The sequence below is a fragment of the Sebastes fasciatus genome, chromosome 11, assembly GCF_043250625.1.
Source record: "Sebastes fasciatus isolate fSebFas1 chromosome 11, fSebFas1.pri, whole genome shotgun sequence".
NCBI lineage: Eukaryota > Metazoa > Chordata > Actinopteri > Perciformes > Sebastidae > Sebastes > Sebastes fasciatus.
In genome coordinates, this window is record NC_133805.1 from 15,943,733 (window position 1) to 15,963,902 (window position 20,170).

The 20,170-nt window shown below is 41.6% G+C and overlaps 2 protein-coding genes across 2 annotated transcripts; one reads left to right on the top strand and one right to left on the bottom strand.

Moving 5' to 3' along the window:
* The first annotated feature begins 108 nt into the window (after positions 1-108).
* Positions 109-6,353, top strand: prpf38b (pre-mRNA processing factor 38B). Its single transcript, XM_074651079.1, has 6 exons — positions 109-568; positions 2,165-2,233; positions 2,460-2,611; positions 3,187-3,247; positions 4,454-4,695; positions 4,969-6,353. The coding sequence occupies exons 1-6, from the start codon at positions 368-370 to the stop codon at positions 5,630-5,632; spliced, it is 1,389 nt and encodes a 462-aa protein (XP_074507180.1). The 5' UTR covers positions 109-367; the 3' UTR covers positions 5,633-6,353.
* An 878-nt stretch (positions 6,354-7,231) lies between these two features.
* LOC141777108 (fibronectin-like) lies at positions 7,232-19,674 on the bottom strand. Its single transcript, XM_074651078.1, has 20 exons — positions 19,409-19,674; positions 19,066-19,326; positions 18,467-18,724; positions 18,109-18,372; positions 17,758-18,021; positions 17,404-17,667; positions 16,776-17,033; positions 16,432-16,695; positions 15,660-15,917; positions 15,282-15,542; positions 13,917-14,174; positions 13,566-13,829; positions 13,220-13,483; positions 12,817-13,086; positions 11,052-11,312; positions 10,683-10,943; positions 10,303-10,593; positions 8,252-8,488; positions 8,085-8,138; positions 7,232-7,928 (listed from the first exon to the last, which is right to left on the bottom strand). Exons 2-20 carry the CDS (start codon positions 19,292-19,294, stop codon positions 7,696-7,698), a joined length of 4,713 nt encoding a protein of 1,570 aa, XP_074507179.1. The 5' UTR covers positions 19,295-19,326; positions 19,409-19,674; the 3' UTR covers positions 7,232-7,695.
* Positions 19,675-20,170: the final 496 nt, after the last annotated feature.

Below are 20,170 nucleotides of genomic sequence, written 5' to 3' on the forward strand. Positions count from 1 at the left end.
GAGAGGAGCTAAAGAGCCGCTGGTTGCTTAGAGACCTCTGACCTACATGATCTAAACCCTCACGGTGTTGACTCGCTGTGTTGACGTATCGATGGTAACAGCAGCAGTCGGTCCTCTTCACTCACTGCACCACTACGTCACGTTAGACTTCCGGTTCCAGCCTCGCCAAGCAGCACACTTCACAACGACGAGCGGCGGGAAGTTGTTATCATCAATCTAACTACAAACCAGCAACAAGTAAAACGGGGACGATTGATAACGATCGACATCTCACCATATTTACATTGATGGATCTGTAACCGGAAGTCCGCTAACTGTCCAGTAAAGCTTTTAGCGGCGTGGGATTCTAGCTAACAGCTAAGCTAACATGGCTAACCAGGTACCAACACAGGCCGTTAGCAAGCCTGCGCCGGGGAAACATGGCAACGTACTGCCTCTGTGGGGCAACGAGAAGACCATGAACCTCAACCCGATGATCCTCACCAACGTGCTGTCTTCTCCCTACTTCAAAGTTCAGCTTTATGAACTGAAGACGTACCATGAAGTCGTGGACGAGATCTACTTCAAGGTAACATTAGCTTCATGCTAAACCGCATGCTAGTTAGATAACCGCTGAAGCTAAGCTAGCGCGGCTGTGCTAACTTTAGCACTGCTATTCGTCAAATAAGACGGAGAACTGGGGTTAGATAGGGATATTTATAACTAACTTAACTTTAGGAGTTGGAAAGATGAACACTTATTGAACATTATTACGCATAAATATGTAATGTTGGTGTTCTTATTAGTAAGCTAATGCTAGCTAGCGTTAGCGCGCTAAGCTAACGGTAAATCAGATCCCGTTAGGTGGCTGCTGTTATAAACTCAGTTACATCTGTTTACTCATCATTAGTAACTAGTTGGAGTAATGTTAGCGTTATTTTTGTAGTTTAAAGTTTAAACAGTAGGACAGATATACACTGATTGGTTGCATTATCTGTTTATATCATGTTTATTTGTGTTTATAGCTTATTTTGTATATTGTAATATTCTTATTTTATTCTAACGTTTTTATCTATTCTTTTGTAATTATACTGTTTATTTGCACCAACAAAACCAAAGCAAATTCGTAATGTATACCTCTTACACCTGGCAATAAACACGATTCTGATTGTTTATGTATACAAGCTAAACTTTGTTATCAATTAGGATGAGGGACGTCAAGTCAAATGTATTTCTGTAGCTGACCAAAGTGCTTTACAGACATAGGCAGGCAGATTAAAAACAGGTCAACAGTGCAGACAACAAAATCTCTCAACCATCTACAGACAGAGACCAAGATACAATCCATGAGTAAAAGACTGTTATAATGAGCATTATAAAAGGCCAATTAGTAATCACAATTCAAGTACATTCAGTCAAAGAAAAGAGGTGGGTCTTGAGCTGTGCTTTGAAAGACTCTGTGGAGGGAGCAGATCTGATGTGGAGAGGCAGTTTGTTCCACAGACTAGGACCCACAACTGAGACGTCCACGGTAGTCTCAGCATGTCTCAAGATGAAGCCTCTAAAGCAGGGGTTCTCCACCTTCGGTATCCTGAGGCCCACTTCTGATTGTTAAAAACATTTCTGAGGACCACCTTCCCAAATCAATTACAAACTGGGCTCCAGCAACATTTTTTAGTTTCAAAAACCACTCAACATGTGTGTCTCTGCATCCAGGACATACATGTCTGTAAAGGGGAGACTTGTGGGTACCCACTGAACTCATTTTCATTCAGATATCTTGAGGTCTGGGGTCAAGAGACCCGTCTGAAGATGTCCATGCCAGTGTTTCCTCGCCAAAATGTAGTGTATATTTGGAGCGTTATTTAGCCTCCTTTCCCGACAAGATGGAAAGACATGGTTGGGACCAATGAATTCTTTAGGTTTTTTTAGTTTCCTATGATACCGGTAGCTTTAAAACTGAGCCCGCTACAACCTCTGAAAGACAGAATAGCAGCCATCGGATTTTGAAGATGTTAATGTAACCATTTGGCAGGTCCTCCACGGCCCACCAGGTGGTCCTCTTAGGTTGAGAATAGCTGCTCTAAAGTACGTCGACGAGATCTTTCAGATGTGGGTAAAGTGGCAGCTCAAGTGTGTGTGTGTGTGTTAACTAGCTTAATCTTGTTGTGTGTTCTGCTTACAGGTGACTCACGCTGAGCCTTGGGAGAAAGGGAGCAGAAAGACCGCAGGCCAGACTGGAATGTGCGGAGGGGTAAGTGAGAAGTACGTGCTTTTTATATTCCCCATCTTTTTCCCCCCCTCCACATTTCCCTTAAAAGTTACCAGTTTGGAGGATGATGGTGTTTACAAGTATGTTACATTTATTCATTAGTACTTGAACTGCTGCACTTGAGTATTGTTGTTGTTAAAAGGTCAGCCGTTTGGCTGTGGATAATGTACAATGATGTGTTTTACAGATATGTCTTCTTGCTTGTTAGGTGCGTGGAGTTGGGACTGGTGGTATTGTGTCTACTGCTTTCTGTCTCCTATACAAGCTGTTTACTCTCAAGCTGACTCGCAAACAGCTGATGGGTCTGATCACTCACACAGACTCGCCATACATCAGAGCTCTTGGCTTCATGTACATAAGGTATGAATTTTAGTTTGAGATTGCCAAATTTGACCACCATAATTTTTTTTATGTTAGGGCTGTCCCGAATACTATTTTTTTGGGCTTCGAAGCCTCAGTGAGAAATATTCAAAGCTATTCGAAGCTTTGCGGAGCAGCAGGATGTCTTCTGCCTGTCTGTCTCCATCTCCCCCGTTTCAGTGCCTCGTACAGTCTACACATAACAAACAGCCATTTCCGTATGAGAATAACTAATAATAATTAATGGTGAATATGAATAATGATTAGTGCTGTGGGATTATTCCTTATTTCATGGGCTATTTGGGGATTTTTTACTTTATTGTTACATACTTGTATATTAAAAAAAATAATAATCCAAAGCGATGCAATCGAATAGTGATTTGGAGGTTGAATGCCATGGCAACGATCAAAGCTTCAAAGCATTCGGGTCAGCCCTATTTTATGTAGAAGTGGGTTTTTTTTGTTGTTTTTTTAGACTTGCAAAGATTCTGTGTATTACTATTAAGTATAACTTTGCAACATGCTTCTCTGATGCAAATGCTCATATTGTTCTCTCTTTTTTTGGTCTTTGTCAGATACACTCAGCCCCCATCAGATTTGATAGAATGGTACGACGGTTTCCTGGATGATGAGGAGGTATGTCACCTCGGGTAATAATTTGATGTTTCTTTCTCTGCATTAAACACACAGTCACACAACACATGTTAAAAGCCGTCCGTCCCCATCTCCTTGTGATGCACATAGCTGATTTTTCACCTTTGCCTTCATTTGGCTTAATTGTCCCCAATTTTTGTCCTGTAAACCTGAGCAGCTAGGTAACTAGCTCGCTGCTCTGCTGCTGATTTTTATCAGGGTAAGTACCATACATGATGCTGAGTAAATCTGTTAGTCAATGTAATATTAAGGCATGCCCTTTGTTTTTTGACAAGCTTTTTTATCAGGACTTGTTGCACAAAACTAAATCTGGGATAAATAGCAATTGGAGCATTCATATGGATACAAACACAAACTATATAACACATGTCAACTGTTGCATACATGCATTGTGTTTTCACCATATCTAATTAGAATATAATTTGATCCCAGGCTGTGCAGCCAGGCCTCCTTTGTTGTTCTGTTGCATTATATTTGAATTGATCATCTGAAATCCTACGCAACTGGTTAATTCCCCTGTTTTTTTCTTTAGATGCCCATTGTGCAGCAGGTGAATTGGATATTGTATCTCAGCACTGTTGGGTTGCGTGTGTGAGTGCAAAGCGGCTGTTCTCTACCATATAAAGTCGATAAATCTTCAACTGGTGTGCACTTTGCATACCTGGTCCAATCTGTGTTTACAATGTGGGCAATTCTTAAACTCCTAAAGAGTCCATTGTGCTTCTGGGAGACTGAAGAAGGAAGCCAAGGCTTCTCTCTCTTTGTCCCTTTGGCACAATGAGGATCTGAATGTTTTCAGATGCTGCTCTCCCTTCCCTTCATTTCTGCCCTGTGCTGTTTTAACAGATGACGTGAAGAAAAGGGGGGTGGATCCTACAAATATAACATTGTTAAAGCTCACATTGTAAATGCAGATTCCAGGAAATGCCAGACAGTTTAGATGAGGCAAGCTATTTTTTATATTTATAGTTTTGTCTCCTCTTTATAATTATCAAAATAAAGCCAAGGCACATTTGATTGATATGAGAGATTAAGCTAGATGAACAGAGGTGAAGGTTCAGTACTTGGTCATCACAAATTTGTTTTTTGATTTGAGGCAAGATTGAAAAAGCGATCAGATTTCCCTGCGTCCCGCCTGTGTTCGCTAACTGAGTTTTTCTGTGGCTGTTTCCCACCGTTTGATTCTAGGAGCTCGACGTGAAGGCAGGAGGTGGCTGTGTGATGACCGTCGGAGAGATGCTGCGCTCCTTCTTGACCAAACTGGAGTGGTTCTCCACTCTGTTCCCCCGTATCCCAGTGCCTGTGCAGAAGATTATTGACCAGCAGATGAAGGCTCGGCCTCGTAAGGTTGCTGTGAAGGAGCCGCAGGAGGAGGAAGCCGTGGAGGCACCGGAGGCAGGGAGGCCAGCGGGGGAACGCCGCCGCTCCAGGTAACGCAGTAAAGGATTCAAGCTACTTAGTGTTAACTTATTTTTTCTCTTACCAAACTTACCTAGCCCCATCAGCTTGCAACTGATTTAGTTTTATCACAGCTTTTACTCAAAGCAATTTAACAGTGCAAGCTATACATATGAAATATGAAACTTTTAAACCAGTGGATACCTGTTGCCTTCAATTATTCTTATTTATGTAGGTTATGTAATCTATAATTTATTACACCGGGAAGTTAAATTGCTTGAAACTAATGTTTCCTTTCTTGCCAGGTCACCCAGACGGACACCGAGCCCCCGAAGGTCACCCAAACGGTCAAGGAGCAGGAGCCACCAACGCGAGAAAGAACGCCACAACCCCAGCTTCGACCGAGAGCTGGAGAGGGAGCGTGACCGCCAGAGGAAGGAGAAGGATAGGGGGGATAGAGGGGACAGAGGGGATAGAGGGGACAGGGAGAGACGACGGTCCCGCAGCGCAGACAGGAACCAAGACCGGCGAGAACGCAGAAAAAGTCGCAGCGGCAGCCGGGACCGAAAGAACGAGCGCAGAGACAAAGAAAGAGAAGGCGGGGACGACAAGAGCAGGAGGAAGGACAAGGACAGGGAACATCATAAAGATAGAGGCGCCGAGGGGGAGAGGTCCAAGGATAAAAAGAGCAGGGGAGAGATCGACGACAGGAGGCATAAAGACGACAGGGAGAGGCACAGAGAAGAGAGGAAGGCCAAAAAGCCGAGTCGGAGTCAAAGCAGGGAGAGGAAGCACAAAGGCGGGGGGGAGGAGAAGAGCAAGAAAAGAGAGAGCAGAGACAGGGTGGGAGACGGAGAACAGCGTTCTCACAAACGTAGTCGTAGCAAAGAGAAGAGCCATCACCAGCGAGAGTCCAGTAATGACCACAGTAAACATAGTGAACGCAGAAGGAGTCAGAGCACTGAGTAAATGTCGCCTCCCAGCAATATTACTTCTTCTACTCCTGTGTTTATCCTCCTTTTTTTTTTCTACCCAGTTGTCGAGTCCGTCACTTGTGCTAAAGAGAAGGAATGTGAGCACATTGGACATCTGGAGTTGTTGTCTTTGGCCAATGTAATGTTGCTTTACTTCTATGATTTTCTGCCTTTTTTTCACTCCCCATTAGACCATTGTTAGTCTTCACTTGAAATTTGAAAAGTGGCAACAAAAAAAAAAGGCATTTTAATTTTCTATGGTGCGTTCGTTTGCCCCGTGAAGATATGGGTTTGTACATACTGTTTCAGAGGCTGTCTACACACAATTAATGGTCTGAGTTGCATTGCTTGCTCGGTCGGTTGCAGTCGTCGCTGAAAGCCCAGCTCTACACTGTCGATCATATGATTTATGTGATGTATGAAGAATTATTTTCAGGCGGCACAAAAGCCAAAACGCATTTTTAAAATTGACTTATGTTACAGTGCATAAATCTGGAATTTCAATGCTGCTGCGCTCAGCATCGATGTGGATCAACGATGGCTCAGCACAAAGCAACTCTGTCCATGGTCATGTGTAGACATCATGAGAATGTTTTAATCCTCTAAAGGGCAGTCTGCAAAGGGTAATTTTTACCACACAGTGAGCCCTGCCTGTGCTGTGTTTGGGTTATTGCTCTGTTGCATTTTGTTTTCTAATAAAACACTTTTACAAACAACACGCATTGTTATTGTTTTGAAAGAAAAGGACATGCATTACTATAGAAATTGAAGGATATCAAAATCAATGAGTTGAGACACAAAGGCTGAATGCATTCAATATTTTTGAAAGTTTTATTAGAATAGGGTGTGAAAATGATTTAGAAATGGTAAAAAGTAAATTCTCTGGACATGTTAAACACCTGATATATTAACGTTAAGATGGCTAATACATCATTTACAAAAGTGAAAAAAAGCAAGAGGAACAAAGCCCCAGATATAAAATATATATAACCTCAACCAACAGCAGACAAAAGATCAATTACGTTTTTTTACACCAGCAATGAATAGAGGAACTTAAACATCGTTTGGGCATGGGCTGTTATTCGGAAGACGTCTTCCCTAGCGTCACGCCACTTCATCAAACATATTGTGTAGTTTAAGGTAAACCAGCAGAAATGTAAATGTCAGAGCAACCCATGCTAATTCCCATGTACCAGACCAAAAGTTATTGTTGTGTATAATGGGCAACCAGGAAAAGATTTGTCATTGTTAAATGTCAATGGACCATCACATTATAATTGGGAGACGTGTGCAGACCTCTAGCTTTGTTTAAAGGGGAACTACACCCATTTTCAAAATTCATACATGTTATTCCTGTGTTCTAAAACAGTCCAAAAAATATTAGTTAACATGAACAACTGTCTCTCAAATCCAGAAACTAGAGTACTAAAACTCAAACTTGTGATGTCATAGGGTAATAATAATAATAATACATTTTATTTAGTGGCGCCTTTCTGGACACCCAAGGACACCTTACAAAAATCAGTTAAAACATTGACAGATAAAATAATCTAAAAACAACAGGACATGACAGAAACATATTGGTACAGACACATATGATGGGTGTTGATGAGTTCTAGAGAGAGTAGGCCAGTTTAAACAGGTGGGTTTTCAGGAGGGATTCGAATGATGTGATATTGTCGGACTGCCGGATGTGTGGGGGGAGTGAGTTCCATAACCTGGGAGCAGAGCAGCTGAATGCCCTGGCTCCCATGGTGCTGAGGCGTGAGGTGGGGCTCTCAGGAAGTGACGACGTAAATGACCGCTCAGTGCATCCGAAAAGATACATACTACTGTTTATTCACACAATAGTATGTTTAACGTAAGTACACCTATTGAGTATGTAGTGCATAGTATGAGATTTTGGACGACGCCTTACTTCTCTGGTTTCTGGCTTTGAGAGAGCGGAGCTCATGTTCACAAATATTGACTGAACTTTCCTCGACCATGGAAATAACATAATGGATTTTTTTCAATTTCAGTGGTGTTCCCCTTTAAGTTTTCCTAATGGGGAAGCCCCTACAAAGTTTTCACACACACTTCAGCAGTGGCAGAGTCACTGTCCGACGCAGTGAAACAGTAGTACGTGTTTGGGCTCAGATCAGTGAGAAAGGTGCATTCTCCTATCACCGTCACCTCGTCACTGGAGCCGTCTTGCTTCTTGATTAACAGGCTGAAACTGGAATCAGGATCTCTTTGACGCCACTCAATGAAAACAACTTTCTCTACTTGTGTGACATTCAGCATGGGAGCTGTTGGGGGAAAAACAAGTCACAGTTGTCAATTTAAGTCCTGGCTCGACTTGTTTGTCCAATAAATGAGAAATGAATGAGATTACATGAAAGCTATTTAGGTAATATAAGGTTTACTATAATACTATCAATCTGTTCTTACAAATACAAACTCACAATTCTCTGTCGTTTCTCCATTGAGATCTCTCCTCCTGCGTTGTTGTGTTACCACTACAGAGAAAAGGCTTAGATAAATTAGTTTGTTTAAAAAATACAGTAAAATGTGTCTTTTCAAATGTGTTAAATATTTATGCAGCATCCTCTCCATGCTCATCAGTTCCTACCATTCGTGATTCTTGTCTCTTCGCTTTCTCCAGCTGTGTTGCTGGCTATGATCACCAGGTTAGTGGAAGCGACGTTCACCAGGGAGCAGAACAGCAATGTAGTGTTGCACAGCTGGGTTTTTGGCGTCGCACTGTTGTCGTACACCGTGTATTTGGTGGCAAACACAGACGCGTTCCAGGAGACTATGGCAAAGGTGCTGTTCCCACTGTACTCCACTCCTGATGGTGGACAAGGAGCTGGGAGAAGAGACATTGGAGTTAAAACATCTGTTGTTGTGCTTTTCCTTGTAACCATAAATATTCATGATTAAATGAGCATCAACAGGCCTTTATCAAAGCAGCCATTTTTACTTGTCATAACGGGAAAAGCACATAATAACGTTAACGATGGCTTCGTTCTCTGTTCCAGTAAGACATGACAGTGTGACAGTGAGTCAGCATGCTCAATACCAGGACCCTGAAGCTGAAGCAACCAAATGGAATCCAGCCACCGTTCATTTTATTATTCACACAAAACAAATATACAAATCTCTCATATGAAATAACCAAATAATCAACATTTGGCTTGTCACAGTAGAATAGGACAGGTGTAACTAATGGTGCCTTCAAATGGGGTCGTGTTTACCTTGTTTACAAGAGGAGTCCATATGAACGCCCCCCATCTTGCGGTAATCACGACCTCGTAAGTGGAAAGTTTATGAAAGCTCCAGCTGAGTTGTGACGTGTTTGTTGACGTCAGAAATGGCGGAGACCATGGAAGTTAATTTTTCGGTGCATAATAAGTTAATATATTGTAATTTTAGTCGTATATTGTTTTTCTTTGTAATTTTATAATAGGTCTGAGGAAAATGTTGGTATTCCCAATAGCCTCATCTTTTTACTGTCATTATGCCTTTGTATTTACTGCATTATGTTATCCACTTGCTAGCTTGCTAAATTGTTAGCCTCTCTGGCTTCTAGACGCCGACAGTAACGTTAATATTGCCGTTGCTTAGCAGCGTTGTTCTCACGACTTAACCACTTGAACGCCAAGCATATTGTGTACACGACTTCCCATGTTGTAAACACGAGCTCACGAGTTTAATTTGAAGGCACCAATAGTCAATGTTCCTATCCTAACTTATGATAGGAAAAGCGTATTACACAAGCATCCTAATTTCCCAAAATGCTAAATTAACTCTCCTAACTTTAGGATAACAGTTAAGCTGTTCTAACTTTCACTTTTCCACCAGTTTTCTTCTGCTCTTTGGACACATGAGCTGCCTTCCTCTTCGTATTACTTGTCAGTGTACTTATTTTCTTTTTGATAGTGTAAGATTAGATTTATTTTTCTTAAACTCAGAAATGAGGACATTTCATCTGAAGAGGGGGAAGAATGTAAGATTAGATTTATTTTTTATTTTTTATTTTTTTTAATTTATTTATTTTTTCTGTTCAACAGGATCCACTTTTTAATCACCCAACTCAGTGTAGGACAACTCAAAAGGTGGCACATCACTTCATATCCCTCCTCCAATCTTAACCATCACTCATCCCACAAGCACGCAAGGTGCGCCAAACCATATAACTCCATCTCTTACTTAAAGAGCAGAATACAATATGTAAACTGTATAAAATATGTCTTTACAAAAATAAATCTAATCTTACATTCTTCCCCCTCTTCAGATGAAATGTCCTCATTTCTGAGTTTAAGAAAAATAAATCTAATCTTACAATAGCATCAACGCGCTGTTGGATGCCGGATGTTTCAATGAGAAAAACAATGGTGACAAAGCTGTTTAACTCGGCGAGATGAAAAGTAATATCGGTTGCTAGGTAACAGATATAAAAGCTGTTAAGCAATGTTGGACTGAGTATTTAGGATTTCCTAAACTGAGATAAGATAGGATGAAGTTAGATAAAATAGGATTCCTAAAGTGAGTTAGGATTTGCTTCTGTAATACCAAATTGGGAAAAATCCAATCTCAGACTATTCCTATCTTAACTTAAAGTTTCTCTAATACGGCCCCTGAAGTGCAAAATGTAAGAAATGCATTTGAACAGTAGTTTACCTGTTGTTCCATTGAGAGGCACAGATGGGTCGCTGGTACCGGCAGCATTCCTGCTCTCCACTGTAGCAGAGAAGGATGAACCGCAGGGGAGAGGAAACTCAAAGTACATCGAGCCCGTCCAATAGGAAGCGAGATCGAACTGGGCCTGGCTATCTCCCAGCAGAGTTCCTGTTAACTTCAGTTTGTACTTTGTGTCTCTACAGGTGATCTCTGTCCAGTTGAAGTGCATCACCTGGATCTCCATCTGCATCGCAAACAGCTCCACCTCAACAGTGTCTGGAGGACAGGGAGCTGAGAGACAGAGAGGATTTCATGTATTAGTCCATGTAAGTGTTAAATGTTACAAAGTAATTGAGTCTTTGAGCATGCAGCTCTTATACCTGCTCCACTCTGCACTGGGTCGCTGAAGGAGCTGTTGCATGTCCCATCTGAGGCCTGGACGGAGAAATTGTAAACCGTTCCACAATTAAGATCCTGGATGGTGCAGCTAGGAAGTGTGCTGTGACAATACAGCATGTCTCCGTTTCCAGCCTTAGCACAGCCGTAGTAGTCTACAGCGTTATCTCTGGGCGTCCATGACAACCACGCAGACTGATTGTTACAGTGGGAAGTAACCGAGAGACCATCAGGCTGGCAGGGACCTGGAGAGGAAAAATCAGATTAAACTGCTGAAACTAATAGTATTTATTCATGTTGGGTCAACGTATGCACATGCACTGGTATGCTCCATGTCTTTTGTATATTAATACCTGTGTTGAGTGTGACATTTTGACTGGCTTTGCTGGAGCAGTTCTCGTGGCTGGCAGTCACAAACACTGAATACTGCTGGTCACAGTGGAGCTCTGATATGCTGCAGTTACTGGAGGTGGTGTTGCACGTATGCACATGTCCGTCTGCACCCATTGAGACGACGTGATAGGTTTCAGCCACAGGAGACGGACTCCAGGACACCAGCGCACTGTTTTCCTCGCAGGTGGCGTTTACCACCACGTTCTTGGGTGGACACGGCTCTGTGGAAAAAGTTGGAAATAGGTCATGATGTCTCGTAGTCCGGTGCACCGATTAGGATTTAGCAGCATTTGAATCAGAATCTGGTCAAACCAATCCATTTTTTATGAATAAAACCTACAGATGTCATTTCAGCGGTGATTTTTGCTTATTTTGTCATGATGAACAGTTAATATTGTGGAGACATAAGATATTCTAAGCTACATTTTCAGAGGCTTTAAAGGAAGAAATACTCCCATAATTAATCCCCAATAAAATCACAAATAGTTGTTTTTACACCTTAATGTGTTACTTAGTGAGCTTTATTACACGGCTTTGTTGAATACTTGATTCGGATAGGTCAATCACAGCGTCCTACGGTCTGTTATTTTTTTATAGCAGACCGTTGCTATGTATAACAGACCGTTGCTATGGGCGCAGTTCTGATGTCAGATTCTGGAGGACCATTTTTGTGTCAAATTATTGACTTGTTAAGTAAGTAGAAGTATAATATGCGGGATAATGTACAGCAAGCGGGTCATTGTTGTGAAATAAACCCCGACAGGGCTACACCTTACTTAGAGGTGCTGGTAGATGGATTTTGTCATCATTAGTCACAGAGCCCGGATATCCGTTTCCCCGTTTACAGTCTTTATGGTAAGGCGTCTGATTGTAGGTTCATATCTACTTGCTGGTATTTGAAATGATATTGCGTAATGCATGACAGAAAACAACAATACTAAATTAATAGTTAATTAAACTTTAGTTAACAGTTAATTTACTGTTATCAAACAATGCAATGAGAATTAATAAGGTTTACTAATTATTAGTAATGCTATAATTTGTTATCTTAACAGTTTATTGTTGCACACATTATAACATTTTATATACTATATTAATTATTTGTTAATAATTACAAAATTATTTGTAAACCATTAATAAATTGTTTGTAAAACATCTATAAACATTACATAGATAGACAGACCAAATATTTGTAACACTTCAATGGTTAATAATTGATTTGTAAACCGTTTATAAACATTATTTGGATGAATCTTTAATTATAAAGATCCTTGTTAAATGCTTAATAAATACTTTGTAAAGCATCTGTAAACATTATTTGGATAGTTAATAATTTGTCAATGGTTAATAATAGATTTCTGGTCCATATATCTAATGTTTATAGATGTTTTAAATATAATTTGGAACTCACTAACAAATACTTAAGATAGTATGTCAAATGTTATAATGTGGGCAACAATAAACTGTTAATAAATACTTTATTAATGTAATCAGAATGTAATTGTTATCGTCTCTTATCATAATTTATAAACAAATTATTTCATATTACAAAAATTAATTATAAAATAACAAATTATAGCATTAATAATAATTAGTAAACCTTATTAATTATTATTCCATTGTTTGTTAATAGTAAAATAACTATTAACTAATGTTTAATTAACTATCAGTTTACCATTTATAAATGATGGTTATCATAAAGTGAAAAGAAAAAAATCTATATACCCATGCTAATTCTGTACGGCGGACTTCTCATACTGCTGCACTGGTCTTCTGAAGCAGCAACAATGATGGTGTAATGCAGGTCACATCGTGCTCCATGGAGGTAGCAGCTAGTGCCAGTGTTGTTGCAGGACAGGTAGGTGTGGTCACTGGCTTCTGCTGTGACATTGTACACGGTGTTTCCCTCGCCGCCCTCCATCAGATTCCACAAGACGTGGATGGAGGAATTGTGGCACTGAGCGTCCGCTGTGATACTGGAGAGGGAGCAGGGGGCTGGAGGAGGAAACAGAAATCATTAACTGATGCTGCAGCATGCGTGAATTTCTGTTTTACTCTGGGTTTTGCCATTATTTTAAATTGACATAAGCATCAGCATATTTCTTTCACAAAGTCAGAAATCTGTTACCTGTCTGCAAGTCAATGGTGACGCTTGGCTGACTCTCACATTTGCTGTTTTTAGCAACAACAGTGAAGTTATAAAGCACGCCACAGGCCAAGTCCTCCACCTCACAGAGAGTGTTGGAGGAAGTGGTGCAGTTGGCTGCATAGTCCCCTCCGCCTACAGCTGACACAGTGTAGCTGTCCGCCCCTGCAGCAGCATCCCATGATATCCAGGCAGAGTTGGTCACACAGTCGAGGCGGCCTCTGATTCCCTGAGGCTGGCAGGGAGCTAGAAAGTAAACATGACAGTTAAATTGGTGACTGGATGGATGAGTTCAGGCAAGGATGGATGGTTTTTAAAGTTTTCATACCTGACACGGTGCTGAGGGTTTGACTGTGCTGGCTGCGGCAGCTGCCTCTCACGGAGGTGACTTGAACCCTGAATGTGTTTCCACAGGTCACATTGCTGATGGAACATGCAGTGTTTGTGGTGTTACAAGACTCGCTGGTTCCTCCATTGACTGCAATTACTGACACCAAAAAGTGGTCTGCTTCTCTGATGGCATCCCAAGAAATTGTCATGTCGTTTGACGAACAGCTGACCTCGGCACTCACATTCTGAGGCGGGCAGGGAGCTGGGAATAAGGAGGCATTTTGAGTTGGAAATGTATAGTAACGTAAAGTATAAAACTGAGTGCATTCGTTGGTGTTTCCTCTCTTACCTGAGTTGAGTATCAGAGCCTGGCTGGGAGTACTAGAGCAGTTGTCATCCATAGCCACCACCTGAACAGTGTAGCTGTTGCCACATATGATGTTGTCAAGGCTACAGCTGAGGTCAGAGGTCTGGCAGCTGTCGTTGCCATGACTACTGTGGGCCGTCACAGAATACTGTACGGCACCCCGACTGGCAGACCAGGACACATTAGCAGTGTTGTTGGCACAGTCCATCACCCATGAGACATTAGTGGGAACACATGGCACTGCAGGTAGGAGGCAGACAAGAGCATGATGGGTAAAATCTTCAGCATATTGAATTCAAAGTTCAGCAATAATTTATTTATTTATGTGTATAAGAGCGATGCAGTTTAGATCATCTGCAGGAGTGGTAAAGGAATAGTTCACCAAAAAAGTCAGAAAAATGTAATTTCACATTTAATTAAGAATATAATACAACACATTAGAAATTGGATTAGAACATATGCAAAGTATATATAGCTATTTAGTTAATACATACCATCATCATTTTTCCCCCCAAATATAATGGCCATATATCATATTTTTTATATTTATATATATGTGTGTATATATACAGTATATAATGACTACAGATGATAATTGACCAATCAGTCGTTATGGTCTTAGTCGACTAAGAATTCTTTAGTCGATTAGTAATTTTTTATGCGTTTCTCATGCTAAATAACTTATTTCTAAGAAACTTATGAGCACATTTCTGGTAAACACAAGATTTAAAGTGGTGCTTTGTGTGATTCTCTGTGGAGAAACTCAGTTTTACCGATATGTTGATTGAATCAACTTATCGATTTGTCAACAAAATCGTATAAGTGATGGACTAAATATTTCTTTGGTCGAGGACAGACCTAGTAAATACATGGAAAATATATGATAATTTATACCGTATACATACACATTTGACCGCAATTGCTATATTCTGCAATACATATATTTGGAATTAGAGTTCTCGTTAAACTTGCCAAAGTTTCATTGAAACTATATCATCTAAACAAAGTAAGATCACAAAGTATACCAAAAAAAGAGTATAAAAATCATTTTGAAAAGTCATAATAAAGGCATGCCATAGATGTTTCCTTTCACACAATTGGCCCCCTAAAGTATAACATGTCCCTGAAATTAGGTAAAATCTAATTGGTTGGGCAACAAACAGTGAAAATGCTGCACAAGCTGTTTGGAAAACAAAATGTATTTGATGATTTTGAAAACTGTTCTGGTTAAATGTAATTAGTTTTGAGACTTTGTGCTGCATCCTCTGAGTAATAAATACTGTAGGAATGAAACAAAGGAGGAGAAAAGACAAAGCATAGCAACCATCAGTCTCTTTAAAACCTCACCTGACTGCAGACTGGTGGTTTGACTGGAGGTGATGTTACACTGCTGGTTGGAGGCTGTGACTGACACTGAGAAGTTGTGCCCGCAGGTCAGACCAGGGACGCTGCATTCATTAGAGTCAGACATGCACATTTCTGAGATGCCAGTGTCAGTCTGCATGGTGGCTGTGTAGTAGTCTGACCCATTACTGGCCTGCCAGGTTACCATGACGATGCCAGAGAGACAGTCCTGCTTGGTCCAGATTCCTGCAGGGTGACACGGCCCTGGGAAAAACAACATACAAGTTCATTTAAGACCTGTTTGAGCTCACTTCTACTAATCTATTTTTTCAACTGTTTACCTTTAAGAGTGAACTAAACTCATGTTTGACCGGTACATACATGTCTGTATGGAAGCCGGTGCGCTGGTGTCTCCAGGACAGTGCTGGTTGTGAGGCGTGACTGTGAGGCTGTAGTTTTGTCCGCAGGTAAATTCAGAGAAGTGAGCCGTGGTGATATTTGTGGAGAGCCCAATTGTTTTGTTTCCTCCCTCTCCTGATACCACGTACAACGTTGTCCCGTTACTGGCATCCCAGCTCAGTGAAACAACTTTCATATCACAGTTCACAGTGGCGGACAGATTCTGGGGCACACAGGGATCTGGAAGAAACAAAGATAGTGGATGTTAAAACAGAGATCTTCAACCTCAAACACCTAGGTTTTATTATTACACCAGCTGGTGGTTCTGTAAATCTATGTGCCGATAAAAGATTTCTTTATGCTTTATTTTATGGGTCCGTAATTTGGTGTCGCCTGTAAGTTTTTTTTTTACTATTTCTAATCCTGCCTCAGGTGTTTCCTCAGATTTATGCAATTTTTTCCTCAGTTCCTGTTTCTATTTTTGATTGAATGCTGTTATTATTAAATGTTTTACTTATTATTGATTCATTCATTCATTATTCATTTATTATTGGAAGCTTTATGCTGCATATATGTTGAATTATATGCTTGCCTGTAGACAAATTTCACATTTTTGCAGCAGCTGACCTGTTCACTGACTAAAAGCTTGAATTACACTAGCAATTAATTAATATTAATGAACTGGAGGTGTACTAATTAAACACTGTCTATATTTCCTCTATCATTGGTACCAAATTATTTTTTTTTTCTTTACCCATGTGGATGACGGAGCTGTTGCTGGGCAGGCTGGTGCAGTTGCCGCACTTCGCTCTCACTACAACAGTGTACTCCTCTCCACAGTGCAGGTCGCTCCAGGTGCAGGAGGTGGTGTTGGTGGTGAGACACGGGTGGGTGTGGCCATCAAGCCCAGTTGCCACGGCAACGTATGCTTCAGCGCCATCACTGGGCCCCCAGCTGACAGAGCCCACGTTAGACTTACACTGTACATAGGTGGTCACATGGTGGGGGATACATGGACCTGGGGAGAGAGGAAGGTGGTGAGCTCAAATATACACAAGTGTGTGACACAAGTTGTGTGTTGCAAAAATAAGATCCTACTAGTTTTGAAGAAGGCGGGACTGCTGGGGATGCTGTCACACTTGCTGCCTCGTCCTTGTACGGTGACGTTGTAGTGCTGTCCGCATGGTAAAGCAGTGGTCAGATTGGTCTGGGTTGTATTGTGGATCTCCACATATCCGAGGCTCCCGTTGGCTGTTACTAAGTATTTCACAACACCGCTTGCTTGGTGCCAGGAGATCTGGACCTCCTCACTCTGACAGAGCGCCCGAGCAGATACATTCACAGGCTGGCAAGGCTCTGAGGGGAGCATAAGATAACAAAGAGAGAGAAAAACCATTAAGATGATTACCACTTTACCAGAGACAAACAGGGAACTCAGATCCTTTACTAAGTAGAAATACTACTAGAGCTGAAACGATTGTTGGCCTTTAGTGGCCTTTATTTCCAGTGTAATCTATAATACTGCATCTATTTTAAAAAATGGTAACATAAAATCTGTCAAGTAATTACAGCTGTCAGAAATCAAATAAATTGAGTAAAAGGTACATTATTTTTCCCTGAAATGTAGTGAAGCAGAACTATAAAGTAGTGGAAATACTAAAGTGAAGTACGTGGATACTTATCACCACTGAATAAAACATATAAAAGTGTTAAGCTTCTGCAGTACCTGTCTGGATGGACACAGTGCTGCTGGCCTGACTACGGCAGCCTTGACTGTGTGCTGTTACAGTAAAGTTGTACGTCTCTCCACAGTCCAAACTGGCAAACTGACAGGTAGAGCCTGTAGAGTTACACGTCTTCACCTCCCCTCCTGATGTCTTGATGGCACTTGCTACGTACAGTTCAACATCTGACCTCTCCTCCCAGGACAGGTCTGCGGTACGGGAGCCACACTGCAGGTCGACGGCTAAACGCTGGGGAGGACAAGGACCTGAGAAGAGGAGTTGAAGGTTAAATCTCTTGAACAAATAATACCTTGACTAATAGTTGCCACGTATGAGGATTTGCTGTAAACACTCACGTGTGGTGAGGTTAGCGTGCATCGGCGCTGTGAGGTTGCATTGGCTGTTGCTGGCGGTGAAGCTGACGTTGTAGGTTTCCCCACAACTTAAACCTGTGACATTACAGCTGTTGTGCTGAGTTGCACACAGAGTCTGAAGACTTCCACTGACGATGGCTGTCAGGGAAAAGTTTGCTGCACCATAGGTGGTGTTCCAGGACACAACGGCAGCGCCATCAGATTTACAGTCGACCTCTACCTCGACCTCTCTGGGCAAACATGGAGCTGAGGAAACAGCATGAGTAGATCTATGAATGGACACCAAGAAAAAAAAAAAAAGGACAGAAAATGACATATGCACTGAGTCTTTACCTGATGTAAGAGAGACAACTGTACTGTCAGAGCTGTTGTACTGCTGTCCAATCGCCTTGACCCAGACGTTGTACACTGTGCCACACATCAGTCCTGAGACAACACAGTAGGTATCTGTGTCTGAGTCACAGGAAGCATTGTGGCCTTTCTGGTTGTCAATGTAGGCGACATAACCCATAGCGAGGTCGCTCTGCTGCCAGGAAACAGTCGCAGTGAGTTGTTCACACGCCACATTGGCTTGAACGTTGGTGGGTGGGCAGGGCTCTGAATGAAGGGAAAACACAAGTATTATGGAAAGACACATAGAGAGCCATACCTGCATGTAGTGAAATGTTTTACACATTTCTTCCCGACGAACCTGTCATGAGGTGGTAGGGTTCAGAAGTCACAGTGCTGTTGCAGGCCATGTTTCGTGCCATCACAGTGACGTTGTAGATCTGACTACACTGCAGGCCGTTCAGGTAGCAGCTGATGTTGGTGGTGTTGCAGGTGACCGTCAAGCCCTGGTCAGTCACAGCCCAGACAGAGTATGAGCTGGCACCGCCTGCTGCTGTCCACATCACCTGGGCAGTGCTTACATTGTAGTGGACAGAGAGATTCATGGGGACACAGGGCTCTGGAGGGAGAAAGGGTTAACTTAGTGGCAGTTACATTCAATACGATGGAAACTGAATGTCAACACTGATTTATTTTTTTCCCCATATATTTATTTATTATTATTTTATTGTATTTTTATTTTATTACAATTATTATTATTATTATTATTATTATTATTATTATTATTATTATTATTATTATTATTATTTTCAATCAATGTTTTGTTTTGAATCATGCATTTTTTAATTTTTTTTAAATGATGTGTCTCTACTCTTGGCTTTGTACTGCTTGTAAAATGTTTGGTCTCCCACAAACACATGGCTGACCAGCTACAAAAACACACACATGTGGTGAACATACCTGTGTAGAGGTGTCCTGCCATTTGAGCAGTGCTGTTGCAAGTATCTCCCAGAGCCTTCACGGTGACATTGTATTTCTCTCCGCACTGCAGGTACCTCAGCTCACAGTAAGTGTGGTTGGTGGTGCAGCTGGCGTTGTGGCCTGATGAAGCTGTAAGCTCAGTAACATAGGACGAGGCTCCAACACTTGGCTGCCAGGATGCAGTAGCAGAGTGGGCCTCGCAGTCCATAATGGCTTCGATGCTGCTCGCTGGGCAAGGTTCTGTGGGATTCAGAAGAATATGACTTGTTTAGTAAGAGCTTAAGGTAGCAGTTGCTACAAAAATATGTTAAAGCCTGAATACCCTTAACGGATGGGGACTTCTGAACTCATTACTCAACTCTGAAATCCATTTAAATTGAACTGTTATTTCCAACAAAACAGCACACGATGTTCTTTGATACACAAAACAACCTCATACAAAACACAATAGAGCACAAAACACAGGCCACGACCTCCTCAGAGCACAATAGCGCACACAATGTCCTAAGCACAATCAAAAACTGTTTGCTTCCTCTAATCGGCTGCACCTGTGGTAACTGGCATGTGGCCTATATGAGCTACCGGAGGCCAGCCTCTGCCTACACCATACACCCCCCTAGTACTTGGAGGCCTATTACACTTAACCCAAATAAAACACCACAAATAAAATACCTGGCTCCTACACTAGTAACACTTTCTTTACGACTGTCGTTTGATACGGTCTCTGCATTAGAGCAGACAACACGTCTAAGAGTTGCCAGCTGCACATTTCTTCTTAGCCACGCTTAGCCTGTGGCTCCAAGAAAGGCAATGTTTACCACTTTGGTCCAGACTTAAATATCTCAGCAACTACTGGATTGGATCTATTGCCATACATTTTTGTACAGACACTAATAGTCCCCAGAGGATGAACCATAATGACTTTAGTGATCCCCTGACCTTTCCTCTTGCACCACAATGAGGTTGACGTTTGTGGTTTTGATTAAAGTGTCTCTCAACAACTACTGGATGGATAACTATAAAACCTGCTCATTAGTGGGGCAGTTAAGCATAACAACTGTGCATTTTGCAGTAAAAGCAACAC